General features: G+C 49.0%; 1 protein-coding gene across 15 annotated transcripts in view; it reads right to left on the reverse strand.

Annotated features, from left to right (window-relative positions):
* Positions 1–15,977, reverse strand: part of LOC122370842 — a 42,487-nt gene extending 26,510 nt beyond the window's left edge. For 4 of the 15 annotated variants that reach the window (XM_043346784.1, XM_043346783.1, XM_043346782.1 and 1 more), the window contains exons 1-3: positions 15,702–15,828; positions 10,431–10,697; positions 9,010–9,101 (exon numbers count right to left, since the gene is read on the reverse strand). In XM_043346784.1, coding sequence (XP_043202719.1) covers positions 9,010–9,101; positions 10,431–10,524 — 186 coding nt within the window. In that variant the 5' untranslated portion in view covers positions 10,525–10,697; positions 15,702–15,828. Of the gene's footprint in view, positions 1–9,009; positions 9,102–10,430; positions 10,698–13,177; positions 13,434–15,701 lie in introns of those variants that run through there. The other 11 variants (XM_043346787.1, XM_043346785.1, XM_043346795.1 and 8 more) reach the window with 7 other exon arrangements.
* Between the last annotated feature and the right edge of the window lie 283 nt (positions 15,978–16,260).

Genomic DNA, 16,260 nt, shown 5'->3' on the forward strand with positions numbered 1-16,260 from the left:
ACAGGTGGTTCGGCTCCACCCCGAAACAAACACATCAGTTTGCTCCAACCTTCAACCACCAGTCACAGCTACCCCTCCTCCGCCCCAGCCACCCTGCCCCCCCCCCCCCAAATACCCCCACATCTCCGACCCAGACCGTTCCACCTGTTACTTCCAAGATAAACGGGCGCTGACCGAAAATACCGCGCCGATCGGCTACTATTTACCAGCCCCGCCCACGCCAATAGCTCGACCGAGGATGCACGGCCGTGCGCGAAATAATTCACTTCGTGGGTAGGCGTGTTTTGTCCAAGGACAAAAGGGCGTTACACAAAAACTGTTTCCCATGGGCAGAGACTTATCTTGCCTGAAATAGGGTTACATAACAGCAGTCCAAAAATGATCTTGACATTGTATGTAAGTCGAATTCTTGCCTCATATCAAACGTTCATTAGCAACACTTCCCATGTCACAAAAAATTTATATCCTAACATTATGATTTAATATGCCCAAAAGAAGATTGCAGTAAAACTGAAGTCGTCATTAAAACGTTTAGACTTCCATGTTGAACTCCACCCATACACCTTCAGCACGAGCACCTAACTTTGAGACAGTCATCAGCAGGCGCGGCGGTTCGGGTCGACCAGCAGGAGAGGGGGAGGGGGAGCAGGGAGGGGTGAGGGGGCGGGGCGCCACCAGCTGCCAGGAATACCGGCTCTGCCGCCTCCGAACGGCTGGGTGAGTCACCGCTCTCACCTTCTCACAGGGGGCGGGTGAGTCGTCACCGCTCTCACCTTCTCACAGGGGGCGGGTGAGTCGGCTACCAGCCGGCCGGGTGAGGTGGATATTGGAGTCACCGGTCCAGCCTTGCAGGGAAGTGTGAGCCTTCGTGGCAGCCAACGGGTAAAAATGGAAAAATGGAAAAGGTTGAGGATCACCAACAATACTTCCTGTGTTTAAAGTAGGAAGTGGGTTCCCTTCATGAAGATATGCCTGTATGAAACGAAGGATGCGACCATTATTATTAGGCTCTACGATAAGCACATACAAACACCATAAACAAAACAAAGACCTATGAACTTTAAAGAAAGAAAACCACGAAGCCGGGTAGAATTCGCAACACGTCGCCCCTAGCAGAGCCGAAACACCACAAGCACACGCTACTCTGTAATGCAACCAACAGAGAAATGCCAAATCTTCCCAGTTCAAGAGGTTGCCGAGGTAGGCCGGAGCCACAGCGGAAAGCCAGGATAAAACTGAGATGATCACACAGGACAGACTATTTCTGAAAAGCCACGGGCCGCACAACTCACAAGTTGTAAAAATTATCTACCGCAGACAAAAGTCATGACCATAAGCCTCTCATGAACTATGATTACCAACGCCTTTCTCCTCTTCCTTGGCCTAAAGCCCCCTCTGACTGAAATTTGAGCCGATTCACCGGTCAGCCTGTGCCCTGCACCACCACCACTTCTTCTGTCTTCAATTCCTGCACCACTTCCGCGTCTACTCCACTCTTCACAGACACATCCACCACTTCATCTCACATCCTTCTCACCACGCTCTCACCTGGCTGTTCCCGGCGTGCACTCGTTCAGCTCAAACCGACTCGTTCAGCTCACAGCGGCCGCGCGGCAGCGAGAGAGCGTGCCCGGCAGCGGGCGAGTCGCAGCCGGCGGTACCCCGGCCACCGGCGGCGGACCAGAATAGACCTGGCAGCCACCACCGCCGGCTACCGCCGCCACCGACACAGCTAGGAACACAGCCACCGGCGCCCGACGCGACGAGGAAGACGTAGGGAGAGTTGGGAGGGAGGGAGAGGAGAGGAGAGGGGACATGTGTCAGTTTCCGGGTGGGCACGGGCGCCGATGTCCGAGGTAGATGACCGCCAATGAAGCTGAGCGGACAGGAGTGGAGCTGGGGGAGGGCGGAAGAGGGCAGATCGAGATATTGCGACACATAGATGAGGCTGGGTGGGTATGGCCAGATGAAGTATCGTTCAATACGCAGCGGAGTGTCCAGAATCGGTACCGTTTCTCTTCTGCAACCAAGGTGCCGCGGATTTTACAACCTCGAGAGTGACAACGGACCTCACTCTATAGCCTGCAATGTTGACGCTGTGCCTGAGGTACAACAAACCCCGCTAGGGCAGGGCTACACATCGACTGCCAACTGCTGCAGACAATCTGCTAGAGTTATTTCGGGCTCAACGTCGTACACGCTGAAATGTTTCAGGACACCCTATTGGACTCATAGAGATCTTATAATATAAGATATATTGAACTCATACAGATCTTATATTATAAGATCTCAATGATTGGACTTCGTAAGGTGCGTCCTCATTTCCAAACATTTGACAGGGTGGGCATTACTTTGGTACAAACACTTTAAAAATTCCTTTGATTGCTGCAAAACTGCCTTTTCCATGAATCATAAAAACAGCATTCCTAGTTTTCAGGTCAGCAGCTATTCTCAGAAGTGGACCATTCTCTCGACTCGGGCGCTAGTCTCCCTGTTTTACACCCCGGCGACGGACAAACAACAGTGTAAATCAGTGGTGACACCCCACACCGGAGTTTCAGCCAACCCCGCGTCGTGGCGACAATCGTGGATTGATGTGTGGGACGGGCGATGTTTTTGGACGCGAGGACCCCCAAAGGGTGGCCTCCGAACTTCTGAATCGACCTAACATGACCGACTTTGCTTGAATTGACCGGGTGCAGAAATCGAAATTGCACGCGCGCTCATTTATCTACAATTAACGCTACACGATGAAGAACAAGGGTTTGTGCATTTATTTACCAAGAAAAGTTTTATCACACCGAATACAAGCTGCACCCCGCTGCAAGGACGCAGCGGCTATGACAGCGCCATCTGCTTAGATTTTGTAAGCAGAGGCGCTGAGGTCGGCGTTTGCTAGCGCCACCGCCGCAGCCGAGCCTCAGCGCCACCGACGGCCAACGGGCGAACTAGCGCTTCACAACTTCCTGGTAGACGGTGCTGTTGACGAAAAACGTCGACAAACGTGAAATCCAAGGGTTTATGAGGTGGGCACTGGGAAAGCATCTAATACTGGCTCACCATAAATAATATTGAAAATAGAAACGCAAGTAATTATAAGTGTTGGTGACTTCTTACGCTTCCCTAACGAAGAATGTCGACGAAAGCAAGACAAGAAAAACTCCACCAGACAAACTGTAATAACTAATAGAGGATCCTGAATTGGCCTGGTCGGTAACTAGTCACCGTTCCATGCCTCTATCCTCAGGATGCAGAAATCCTTCTCCTCCACGCCGCAACCCCCCTCCGGGCTGGACAGGCAACTTTATCTCATGCGGGCTGCTCCCTTGGAGCAGCACCGCTGCTCCCGAGGGAGCGCACCCCGTAGCCGGGTGCAGTGAGTACCTTGGGGCTGGCCGGCCTGTCCTTCGGGATGGGCTCAGCCCCGGTGACTCACTAGGGTGCCTGCCCAGACCAATGTCTCCCCCTAATTCCTATCATCCTTCCGGCTCTGAAATGGTCACAATTGACCGAAAGGGCCTAACCCAACAAAACAAAAACAAACGGTAACTAGTCAAGTGGAGCTCTGTGTGTGTTTTTGTGATATATTGATCTGTGCTCGCCTGTCCTTAGACGGCATGTCATCAACATTTCGAAGATACTAAGAAAGACATAAAGTGAATTGAAATTAACCGACACGGTACAACCTATCAATATCAAGATGAGGAGCACCTACCTACGTTCGAGGCACATCGAGAACCAATTAAGGGTGTAGTAGCAGGTACACGCTACACGTAACAAAATAGTTGAGTGAATACCAGACTTGACGCTCGTATAAACCACAGAAGCCGTGCTCGGAGAAGTGGGCCCTGCCCTGAGACGTGAGGAACGTTATTTATCAACAACTACCAGCGAGCGGCCCCACCCAAACACACACAGCGTTCCGGCACTGTTCGAGCGGCACAAACCTCGCGAGTCGCGAGCGACCCGCCAGCAATCACTCTGTCAACACAGCTCCACTGTTGGCAAACAGAGCCGAAGGCATCCGCCGCCGCCCCGCCCCCGCCATGGCTTCTCTCACCGCCCCCGCCCCCGCCATGGCTTCTCTCACCACCGACCCGCCCCCGCCGCCCCCGCTTTTAGCTGCCCCAGCGTTCCATGCACCAAGTGTCGGAGAATGAAAACTTACATACAAAGTAACATGGAAACTTTCTGTGGATGATGTAACGAGCCACAAGGAATGTCTTGTCTTGCTGAATTACGGGACCATACCTACTTAATTAATAGTTCCAATTACTCATCCACCAGGATTTTGGTAAAAGCTGGTGGGAAGTCAACCAGCAAAACATCTATCAAAAGTAAATGACACAGATTTTGGCAGTTGCGAACTACACTTTCAAAATTGTACATTCATTTCGTTCAGCAACAGTTTAAAAGTTTATTCTGAAAAATTGGTGGATCATCCAAAACGGCTTATATGACACTGTCGCCGCCCTATTTCCTCCCACCTCCCCGCCTCCGCATTCGGCCGTAAGAGCCCTCCGCCCCCCCCCCCCCTCCCCCCTCACATACATACGGCCTCCGTCACCGCCCCCGCCCCGCCCACGCGTTCAGCCGCCCCCTCCCCCGGCCCCGACGCTAGCTTCCCGCCTCGACCCCACAGGGCGCACGCCAAGAAACACGGAGACACAGGTGACAAAAAGCGTGTCACTCGTGTCACGCTGGTCCCCGGGCTATTTGCCGATCTCTCAAACGAAGAGCGGCGGGGCGATGCCAGCGCCACTGGCGGCAAACGAGCGAACTAGGAGCAGACAGGACGGTTCGGCTAGTGGAGTGGAGACTTCGGATTAAGTTAAGTTTATTATTAGAAAAATCCAGGGAGCAGCAATCCAAGAAAAACAACTCATAGCGATTGACAAGCATAAATCCTTTCAAAATCCTGCGGCAATTATTCAATATCTGTCTGAACCTTTCTCTTTCTCATCTCATCTGTACCTAGGTTTCCTTGTTAACGATAAGAAAACTACGTTTGTTGTTTACCACACTCATCCGTTTCGGTCCGGATGCTGCTCATTTGCAGTAACATTCATCTCTGTTTACCCGTCAAAACTGGGCGCTCATCGCTGGCACGGGGTTCGGATCGGGCCCAGCCGCGCCCAGGTAAACATCCTCCCATCAGTATCGATGGTGCCCTCAGCCAAATCTGTGTCATATCACATCAAACACATGCTACGCCGTAACACCGGAAAGTGAACCGGTTCGGATGAAGTGGCCAGTAAAAGGTAACTACTGATTCCTTTGAACTTTTGAGTCATAAGGTGAGGAAATAAAGAGAGAAGGGAAGAGAGGGAGAGAGTGGGGAGGGAGACTGTTTAGCCGAACAGCTTTCGCCTTGGATAAATTGGTCAAACCTTTCTCGCAAATATTTTTGAAGGGAGTGAAACTAAACGAAGCAGCGTTGCCAGTCAGGCCATTTGTGGTTTACACTCGATATAGATGTCAATAATATCTATAAATATAAACAAAGTGGTCACAAAAACAAAGTAGTTTAAATTCAGCATTTTCTACGACTGATCTTAGTTTAGATTAAGGACGTCGCGATATAAACTGCGACGAAGAGGCCGATTTCGTCTGGCTCGATTTAGTACCGACAACATAGTTAGTGCCAAGCGTCAGAGTTGATGGGTGTAAAACAGCCCACCGGACTTCGGCGACACACGTGCAGGGACTCGAACTGCGCGCCTATGGATCAAAATTACTTTACCAACACGTGCTTTGATCTAGGCAGCATGCTAGTCACACATAGAGAAAAACCTTCGCGCGGTTTTATTCTTGCAAAAATGCATGCATATTTATATGTCCTGGAAATAATAGTCTGCAGGTTGTTTTACTCGCAGAGAAGTCAATGATCCTGAAACGTTACTTATTGAGCCAATACTTTATACAGTGAGTGCAGTTCGTTCACGTCAACCTCCTTCCCTACAGACACGACTAGACTGCAAAAAATGCCTACAAATTCACCTCGGTCCAGGCAGATACCCCACCCAAGCTCACGTGACAGTTCAACTTCATTACACTCGTCCCATGACCCACTACCCCTCCAAGCAGTTTCATCTGTCTGGGTCGACCAGGGGACAGGCGCCAGCGACCGTGACCTTGTTACTATTGGCTCCACCCCCGGGTGGGTCACGGTCACCCCTCCCCCTCCCCACCCCCAGCCAGCGTCGCGGCCAGGGGTATCGGGGCCACCTGTCGGGAGGGGGAGGGGGAGGGGTGAGGGGTGAGACAACGCGTAGGACCGCGGCGGGGGACTGGGTTTAGCTTTAGCTAGAGTTTAGCTGACAGGGAGGGCATATACCGTGACCGTCAGATGACACGCAAAGTTAACAGGCGGAAAATACGGATAATTTGAGACACGTGGAGCATGTGGGAAATTTGAGTCATGTCAGGAATGTGAAGCAGATGGATTAAGAGCATGACATGCTAGCAGCAGACAGTTTAATAAGTAAATGATGGGATGAATGCTTGATAGAGCGACACACGGAACACGGCCACGGAAGGAGAGAGGCATGGCTGCTAATCTAAAATGAAGATTATTTGGTTTGGCACAAAATGTCAACAGAAAATGAATTAATATCATTACATTTCAATTTAGCGAAAATGCAATCGGGTTACTCGAATTGGTCTTACCCATATCGACAGCACACAACTTAAAAAAAAAATTAGTCCGAACCTTTTGATGGGAAGGATTCACAAGGACAGAGCCACCGCTAAGCGAAGCTTGTTGCGGTGACCCTGCCCTACCCTCCGATCGCGCAATTCCAGTTCTATGGCAGAATTTAGAGCGCACGGCCGGTCCCCTCACTGACTTCGCCTGGCTACTTATCAGTTTTACCTATATAAAAACAGCCTATCATCCATTTTGGGGTTGGAATTTTTTTTTAAATAAAACAGCATTTATAGCCTGCACCTGCGTGACTCAGCACTAGCAGGCAAATCCACGGCAAGAGAGACAGATATGAACTTTAGTGCCCTGATATGAACCTATTCATCAGACACTCCAGACTCGGCCGAGGCAGACCGTTCTTGTGACGTTCTCGGTCTCCCAGTATGAGATGACTCAGAACCAGCCGAGGCGTCCGAGCCCCGCGGAACGGGCAGGGGTCAGGGGTCGAGGTCATAGGTCACAAGCCAGCTCAGCTTAACCTTTAGAAGGTCTACATAGTCAACACGGACTGTGAACTTCAGCACTCACGAGACTTGAACTGCGTTTGTAAACGAGATGACAAGGTACGATTAAAAGATCATCAGTTACTCCAGAAAATGTAATCATTATGTAGTTGGGAATTCAGCATTTAGGTAGGTCTGAAAACAATGCGCTTAGAAATATATGACTTTTGACTCGGTACACTTACAAAAAAAGCCAGATTGATCTAAGTCCGAAACGGTTTCGAACTATTTCAAAGTTACGAAAAACAGTAGTTAGATTGGAACCACTATCACGTATTGCAACACGTTTATCGGCAAAGAACAAGGCGCATAGTCACACTAGATTTCTCTCCGGCGAATGCCCAGAACTACTGAGTGGTCAGACAAGACGGGCCCACAGCGCACCCAGACAGGGTCACTAAGGCCGGGTCACACCGGACGGTAACAGCTGAGCGGCAGCTGACCTTGAACTTCACCTCAGCACGCTCCATCGCACATCAAACGGAGACTGGTCGGGAACTTCCGCTATAAACGAGATGCTGCGGTAAGAAAGGAAGGCATAGCAGCTCGGCTCAGATGTCCAACTGCCTCGAGCTTTCATGTTTTTTCTTGCTTTAATAGATGTGTTATGACGGGGATGCTAGCGAAACGCTCCAGTCATGAGGAAATGCTAGATAGTGACTAGCTTGCTTTGACATCATCCTAGACTCCGAATCACTAGACGCTAATCCAATAAAATTAACTCTTAAATACCGCAAGAAAACACGTCTACGGACTACCTCGGACAATTTGTTCTCCACATGCCGGCACATGTCCCGACAAACTTCACAACATTTCCGAATGGTAAGATATTACGGTCTAATAAATCTTCTGCCTTCCTGTTGCGCCTCTCACCGCCATGAGCAAGAGCGAGAGGGCGAGAGCGAAGGGAGAGAGGAGAGAGAGGAGAGAGGGGGAGAGGGTTGGCGACGAGAGCGGCTGACCTCTGTCGGCTTTGGACGGCCGGTCAAGTGACCGATTTGGCCCGGCCCCCGTGGCACGCGGCACAAAGACAGCCCAAAATAGACACCGCTATTACGGAGATACCACGTCACCCGAGGTCGGACAAATAAACAACAGAAGCCGGGCTATCAGATGTGAATAAGATGGTTACGATGACAGCAAGTTTAATTGGTAGCAGATGTAACCATTAATGACGCATTTCGGTACCAGGTTCTTTAGGTGTTTGTTGTTTTAAACACATGATCACCTATTCACCTCAATGGCACAATGTTGCAACGCATCCCGTTACCAAGTTACTTGTTGCAGTTCTCAAAAAATGAAATAAGTTCGGTTCCATACTAGTGTAAGAGTGAAGAAGTTGTGACGACCTCAAAGTTGCAACGACCTCAAAGTGCATAACCCTGCCAGCAATTAACCAGACTTACTGCACACTGCACGCTTATTTATCCGATTTTCTTTTTCGTCCAGCATTCTCAACTGATTTGCCAAATAACACGACAATGTCAATTTCTACCAACCTCTTTCCATGACCCCAACAACGCACTAGCAGCCACACGTCGTCCTACCCACCTTCAGCCGTTGACCATCCCACACCACCACCCCAGCCACCTATCCTAGCCATCTCACACCACCCGGCTACCCTTCCATCACCGACCACACCCCACACCACTGTTACCGCCCATCCCATCATCACCCACCAAGGCCCCCCATCACCCGCCACGTCACCAATCTATCCCTTGCCGCCACTCCCATCAAGATCCCCCATCATCCACCCCTTCCCTCACCCATTGCCCACCACCCGGTATCCCCGTCACTAACCGGTGCGCAGCTCTGGACTCCCTCGCTGCCGAAAAAGTACTCGCGTCCGAACGCCACCACGCCTGTGTGCCAAATCCCCTCGACATGCTGACCTGAGGACAGGACATAGAGTCGTCAGTGCGGCGCGAGCAGCGATAGGAGGGGAGCAGATCACAGACTGGACAAAGGAATATCATAATCGTGATCACCTCTCGTGATAGCTACAGTAAAAACGATATAACTCGACATTAGGCCTGGGGGTAGACGTTGAAGTAAAGGAATCCGTCGGATGATGGCTACACATTATGCTGACATTTTCACTTTGGCGTTGTCCAATCAAAACATAGTTTTTGAACTGCACGCCGTCTTGACTCCAAAGGCTAAAATAGCATGACAGGAGAAGCAGGAGCTACAACAAAAAGTGTTGATGAGGAAAAACGTAGACAAAAAGCAAAAGATCTAGCGCCGGGAGAGAGGAGCGAAAGCTGCGAAAATGCTTTAAGCGAATATTTGAAGCGTGCCAAATGGATCATACTTTAGCTGTAACTGAGAATGTCATATGAGATAAGACTAGACCCAGACACAATCGAACCTGACCCAGACTGTGTCTATCGTAATCACAGATAACAGTAGTACAGTAACAACAGTACAGTAACAGTACAGTAACACAGATAACAGTAACAACAGTAGTACTACTGTTATCTGTGTCGTAATCTATACCATCCGAACCAAACTAACTCGGAAATGACAACAGCTGAGACGGCCTAGACACTGACGAAGACAAGGCCGTATAGAGTGACGTAAACAGTGTAACTGACTCAGATGGAGGGAAAACATCGCCATGACTACATACGTGGCATCGAACCGGAACGAACAGAATGGCTGCACAGTGCACAGAACTTTAGAGAAGAGAACTAGTCCCACAGCACAACGGACTTTTGATTCTCAGCGCTTGTAACAGCATTGCAAACCCACCCAACGGAACACATTGGAGCACGTTCAGCATTTACCGGGACCTTAGAGAACAGACTCAGGCTCACGGCACACAGACACACACCTAACAGCACCGGGAAAATATTCACAAAGAGGCTCCCATGGAAAACATTCGCATACTGTTACCAGACTTGCTACTCCCCAAGCCAAACATTCGCGTACTCTTACTATAACCTTCCAACACAGGCATTCACTCACTTTCAGAGTATGTATAGCCCATAACAATTCCTAGCGCACGCAGCCTACTCATCTTATAGGGTCTGTGTAATCACTACAGGCCAAGCAGAGCACCACATTCTGACTACTCACCGAGCAGGGCCTGTGAGAACCTCACACCTACTCCCCTACCAGCGCCTGTGAGAACCTCACACCTACTCCCCTACCAGCGCCTGTGAGAACCTCACACCTACTCACCGAGCAGGGCCTGTGAGAACCTCACACCTACTCACCGAGCAGCGCTTGTGAGAACCTCTGGGCCAGGCCGGCGGTCAGGTCGTAGATGTAGACCGACACGCTGGAACTGGCGGTCTCGTCGTCCGACATGGCGGCGGCCTGTCAGCAACGGCCTGTCAGCGGCGTCAGTGGCGGCCTGTCAGCGTCGGACGAGTGGACCGACGGACCGACGGACTGTTGGGCCGACGGACCGACGGACTGCTGGACTGAAGGACCGAGCCGGTGGACCGCTACGTCAACGAGCCGCTGAGCAGACGGGAATCCTGCGGAAGAGAGAAAGAGAGGGAGGGAACTCAGAGAACTGGTCCCAACAGTTCGTTTTGATCTGACAAAAAAAAAAAACACACACACATTAGATGGTGCGAAGGAGCAATATTTGGCCAACGATTTGGCATAGAAGAGCAAGCTGATCGCGGAAGGTTTGCTGTGCACGGGTAAGACTTCAGGAAACGAAGACGGGAAGTCATTGCCAGGAAAAAGGTGCAATAGATCTTACAATTACCGAAACTCGAGGAACTGTTACAAAGCCCAACATTCACACATCTCCCACTAATTGTAACGAAGCAATCGTGTCAAGTACAGAAGAATTACAGACAATCTTTCGCTAAAACAGCGCCGGTGCGACTGCGAGGAGGTAATGCTTCAAGTCGCAGTGCAGTATACACATTGGCTGCCACTGAATGCAGATAACGCACACAGCACACACAGCATTCAGAACAGCGGTAAACGGTGATTGCCACACAGAGCCAATGAGCTGAAACAGTGACGCACAGCATAACCAAGCGTGGTAACAGGAGCGCCACTGAACGAAGGGAGATTTGATGAGTGAAACCCATCCTTCGTTTGTAGTCAGTTCAGACCGGATCGATAGATCCTTGAATCGAAGTTGAATGTCTGATCACCACGACGGAGTATAAATAAGACGTCGTGTTATCATATTTTACAGTTATATTTATACATACAACAACATCCACAAGCATCGTGACTTTTCAGTTGAGGTGATTATGAGGTGATGCGTAAAATAACGAAAGCATGCTCAACGAAAGCCTGCTACATCAAAAGGAAAGTTAATTCATGGTTAGTCGTTTAAGAGATGTTACTTTAAAAGGGGAGCCAATGGATTAAGGATTGAAATAATCGGTCGTTAGTTTGAACACGTATCTCAGCATTTTGAGTTCGTACAGCCTCCCCAAAATTCAGACTTCAGTCATTTTTGTATAGGGAGAACGACCGAACACCTGACTACTCCGACTCCTCCTAGCTCGAGTCACGATGCGAGTCACGACCGTATGAGTCACGCCCGAGTCATTTCGGCGCAGTAGTCGAGGGCATGCCTCCAGACTCGGCGCCTGGAACTCTGGGCGAGCCGGCCGGAGCAGCTCGGCCAATCAAAACAGTCCCTGTCGACTGTTCAGTGCTGAATCAGAACTTCAGGCGCACGTCACTGAGAGCAGAGCGCTGAGCCGATACTGAACGGATGATAAGGGCCAGAGAGGACGCGGATCAAACATCAAAAGGGACTGTTACCTTCTGGAAGGGTGTCAAGGTCGTAATAAGTGGGCAACTCATCATTGGATAAGATACAGGTCTCGCGGGTTTTAGCGGTAGGTTTTGCACCTAGAAAATTTAGTGTACTTCAGGCTATATCTTCGTCGTCTTAAGCTTTTAAGTGTTGAAGATGCGATCGACTTGTTGGTTCACATCCGGCCATGATCGTGTAAAATGGCTTCATCGTAGATCGATTAGTTTCTGAGATATAACCGGAAATGTAAAAGTGCAAAACCTACCGCTTAATCTCGCGAGAGCCGTACCTATGGACGGACACAGAACGATTGGGTGTGAGTTGACTGTCCTGAATTTCAAGCTGCTAATGCTTGCAGACAGCAATGCAAGATTGCGATCTGTCACACAATTGGCGCAAATATCACCAAAAGGACAGGGAAAACTGAGAAAATCCTAATTGCGCCTACTGCATCCAACCTTTTCGTTGGATGTACAAAATCCAAACATTGAATGCTTAACACAATTTAGCAAAAACATTCTGCAGCTTTGAGGGCATCGTTCAGTTCGTTGAGTCGCTCTCCTGAGAAAATCCATCATTGGGTGTATCAAAGCACTCCTCCAAATAGCAGAATAGCTCTGTTCCCGACAGGAGAACCATCTTTCCGACCGGGGCGAGGTATACCACACCTCCAGCCCGATTATCACTCTGCAGGCATCTGTCCATCTCCGCAGGAACGCGGACACCCCTTCACGCCTCGGTAGAGTGATGGGCTGTCAGCGGGAGAGGAACTCGGACGCTAAAATGTGGTGTCGGGCGCCCCGTGCCGCAATCAATTTGCAGACGCCTCGTTACGTGCTCAGGCCCACAGCGGGGAAATTGATAGGAAAACGGTGGGAGGAGCTTGTCAGCCATCCGGAGGGATGCGCTACCGGGTAGATGCAGAGCAGTATCTCATCAATAACGACGTGGATAAAATTTAAAGTAATCAAGAGAAGACAACGTAACAGGAAAAAATAAATAAACTACCAAGGGGGAAGAAACGATGCATACGGCACCTACAAAGGTTTCCGAAAAACGAGTAACATATTGAAGGTAACTCCCACGTCGAAGGGCTACATGCTATGTCGCAAAGGAAACCTACATATTTGCAACTTCCAAACGAACTTCAGAACCCCCATTGCCAGACACAAAATTACGGCTCAGCATCATCCTTCCAAACAGCAGTCTGAATTAGCTTACCCTCTCAAACAAGCTGTCGTTTCAAAGTCAAACACTATTCGTCTCTCGGCACCTCAGTGACTCTTCCACCTTTCACACACCGACAACGTCGGATTACGCTAAGCCCCGACTGGACTATCTCTCGCACAACCAGTCACGAGTGCCTCGAGCGAGACGCTCTTACGTGAAAAGTTCTCACGTGAGAAGCTCTCTCCCGAGAGGAGCGGAGCAGCTCGGGCCGCGAGTGTCAATTGCAGTTTGCCGTCGAGACCGACCGACTGAGCCGCTTCGGAGTCGGTGCCACCGCGCGTCGGATCGCGCAGGGTACTCCAAAATAGACCCGCCACCGAGCGGGCGCGGGCGGGGCAGCAGTGACGAACCACCGACAGCAGAGATAGACGGAGGCCGGACGGGGTCCGACAGGATGCGGGACAGGGCCCGATTTCAGCCGCTCCAGCGCTCGATAAACGAGGCTCCTGATGGGGATGGTCTGAGGTCGATTGAAGCAGCCGCAGCCAGTTGAAGTCCGTTGAGTGGGACGGACCACGTCCAGCTTTGATGGGCAGTTTGCGCGCTTAGCATCGGCCTCAAAGCTCCAAATTCCCCGTTTATCAGTAATTACTCGCAAGCGAACGGCAATACATATATGCGCTCAAAAGCGTCCGTTTTCTATGGGCAGCGAGTTCTCGGCCGGCAAGTTCCGTAACGTTTAATCCGCGGTGGTGAGAGCAGGTCATCATTTTCGTTAGACTACGCCCTCTCCGGGGTGCTAGTTTGGGCGGCAGGGCGGACTGTCTCACTGAGACGGTCTCTGCCGCTGCGGCGCACCGTCCATAGTCCGTACAATCAAATGCCTCCATCCTACACTATCCACTATCCAGCCCAAGGAAGCTTCACATTTCTGAAATGGCTTTTCCAGGCCAAAATATTTTGTGCTAGCGGAAAAAAATAGATAAAACCGGCAACAGGGAAACGCACTAGATTCACAAGAATCATGTCACTATACACCAATCTATGAAACTATCACCGGCCATTGAATTGGACAGGGTAAGATAAGATGATGGGCCAGCTTTATAATTCATAACAAACACCAGTTACTGTGTCAATGTGATCCAGATACCCACTCAACCATTTAGCCAAATTGAAAACAATGTCATTGTCAAACACCAAAGGAATAATATCATACAATACATACAACACACATCATTTAGGAGAATCAACCTCATTAAAGTTACTCCACTCCTGTGGTTGAAATATATAGCCCCCAACGGAGATGATTTTCAGTTGGTGGAACCACCGCAATAGCCCTATCCAAGAATACCTAATGAAAAACCTGATTAAAGTAGGGACATACGAAAACAGTAAAACACACTAGACAGCCAGAAATGTGAGCTACAAAATTTCAAGGCCTTTCAACTCAGTGAAAAATGGAAAAACATTGAATACCATTCCTCACTTTCCTACCATTCAATTATTCACTTCTCACCAAATATCCTGATCCTGTCTTATGGTTATCCTGCCTGTCATGCAGCACTCAGTCAGCACCTCAGTACAACATTGTAGCACAGTAGAGCACACACAAACACCTGCTCTATGCAAACTCCACCTCCGACCCCACAATGGCCCACAATGCTATTCATATCCATATCAAATCAATATTATATGCAACATGACCAGCCTAAAGGTCTAGCTACACTATGCGGGATCCTACGTCCGTGATCTGCGAGTTTGCGGGTTTTGTAGAAAATCGGTACGCAGGTCAAGTTCAGCTGATAGGAAGTACACAGGGTCGGCTACACTGGGGTCACGCAGATTCAGTCAAGTAAATCCCGGACGTTTAGTACAGGAAATGCCGGATAGTCAGGACCGTCAGGATGTTCCGTAATCCGTACCGATATAAAGTTCAGAGCTACAAACTTTTTTGCAGAATCTGCAAGATTGCGTGACGTGAGACAGCTGTTGGCGCACTTGGTGGCGCACCATATCAATCCAAATGACGTAATTAATAATTGTTTCTTTAATTTTCATGTGTTTTTGATGTTTTATTACCAAAATAAACTAATCATTAATAAGATTGTATAGAAGATAGCAAAATTAAGCATTTATTGTGAAACCATTTAATAGTTGTTATTATTATGTCAGCATACAATAATTCACGGAAATTCTGGAAAATCGCAGAAACCGATGTCAAGGGAGTCTCGCAATCACGGATCTGCAGATCACGCACGTTATTTCCTGGACCATCACGCATAGTGTGGCTCAGCCTTAGGTGAACAATAATGATTGAGCACGCATGAAGGAAACACATCATTAATGTCACACTTTGCAGTTTGCAGACTAGGACGCAATTAAATTGACAACTATGAATACACTTAACTCAGCAAATTAGTTTGAGGCATTGTCAATTGACCAAGAGCACAATGAAGGTATACCTAAAGGCTTTTTCTGTATGGCCAGGCTTCGTAAAATATGCAAGATGTTACAACAAAAATAACCCGACGTTTCGTTTATTGCCTTCAAGGGTAATGGCCAGGCTTGTACTTACCGGGTTGAAACAGTCAAGCTGCAAGAGTTACAAACGTCTACACAATTTTTTCTCATAAACTGACGGTTAGAGCACACCGGAGATATACCAAAACTACACGAAAATCATCAATATATAGCGGTGTTGAAATTTTGTGAGGAATACTCCCGACCATGACAAAAGAGTAATTGAAAATTATGTTCTATTTCTGAGAAGTACAGGCGTACGCTAGCAGGACTGCCCTTACAAGCTTCCGTCCCATGCGCTACGATGGCATCAATAAAGTAAATTTTGAACAGGTTCCAAAATATTGACGTGACATGCGCTGCTGCGACAAAATATTGTGGAATCATCGAAGTAATTGCCACCAAAATATTAACTGCATTCAAAGATGTCGTATTCCTTTTGTTTTGTTAGAATAAGTCAATTAATATCTCTAGACCTGTATGTAGGCATCGATCTACTGAAGAACTGTTTTATGCATTAAAAACTTATGAGAAAGTACCCAGAGACATGAGAAAAAATCGCATTCATAGCTGGTGACTGGTGTTCGGTGCTGGATTGGTATGCACTCTTAGCA

This window comes from Amphibalanus amphitrite, unplaced genomic scaffold (assembly GCF_019059575.1).
Source record: "Amphibalanus amphitrite isolate SeventyFive unplaced genomic scaffold, NRLGWU_Aamphi_draft 001173F_arrow, whole genome shotgun sequence".
Lineage (NCBI taxonomy): Eukaryota > Metazoa > Arthropoda > Thecostraca > Balanomorpha > Balanidae > Amphibalanus > Amphibalanus amphitrite.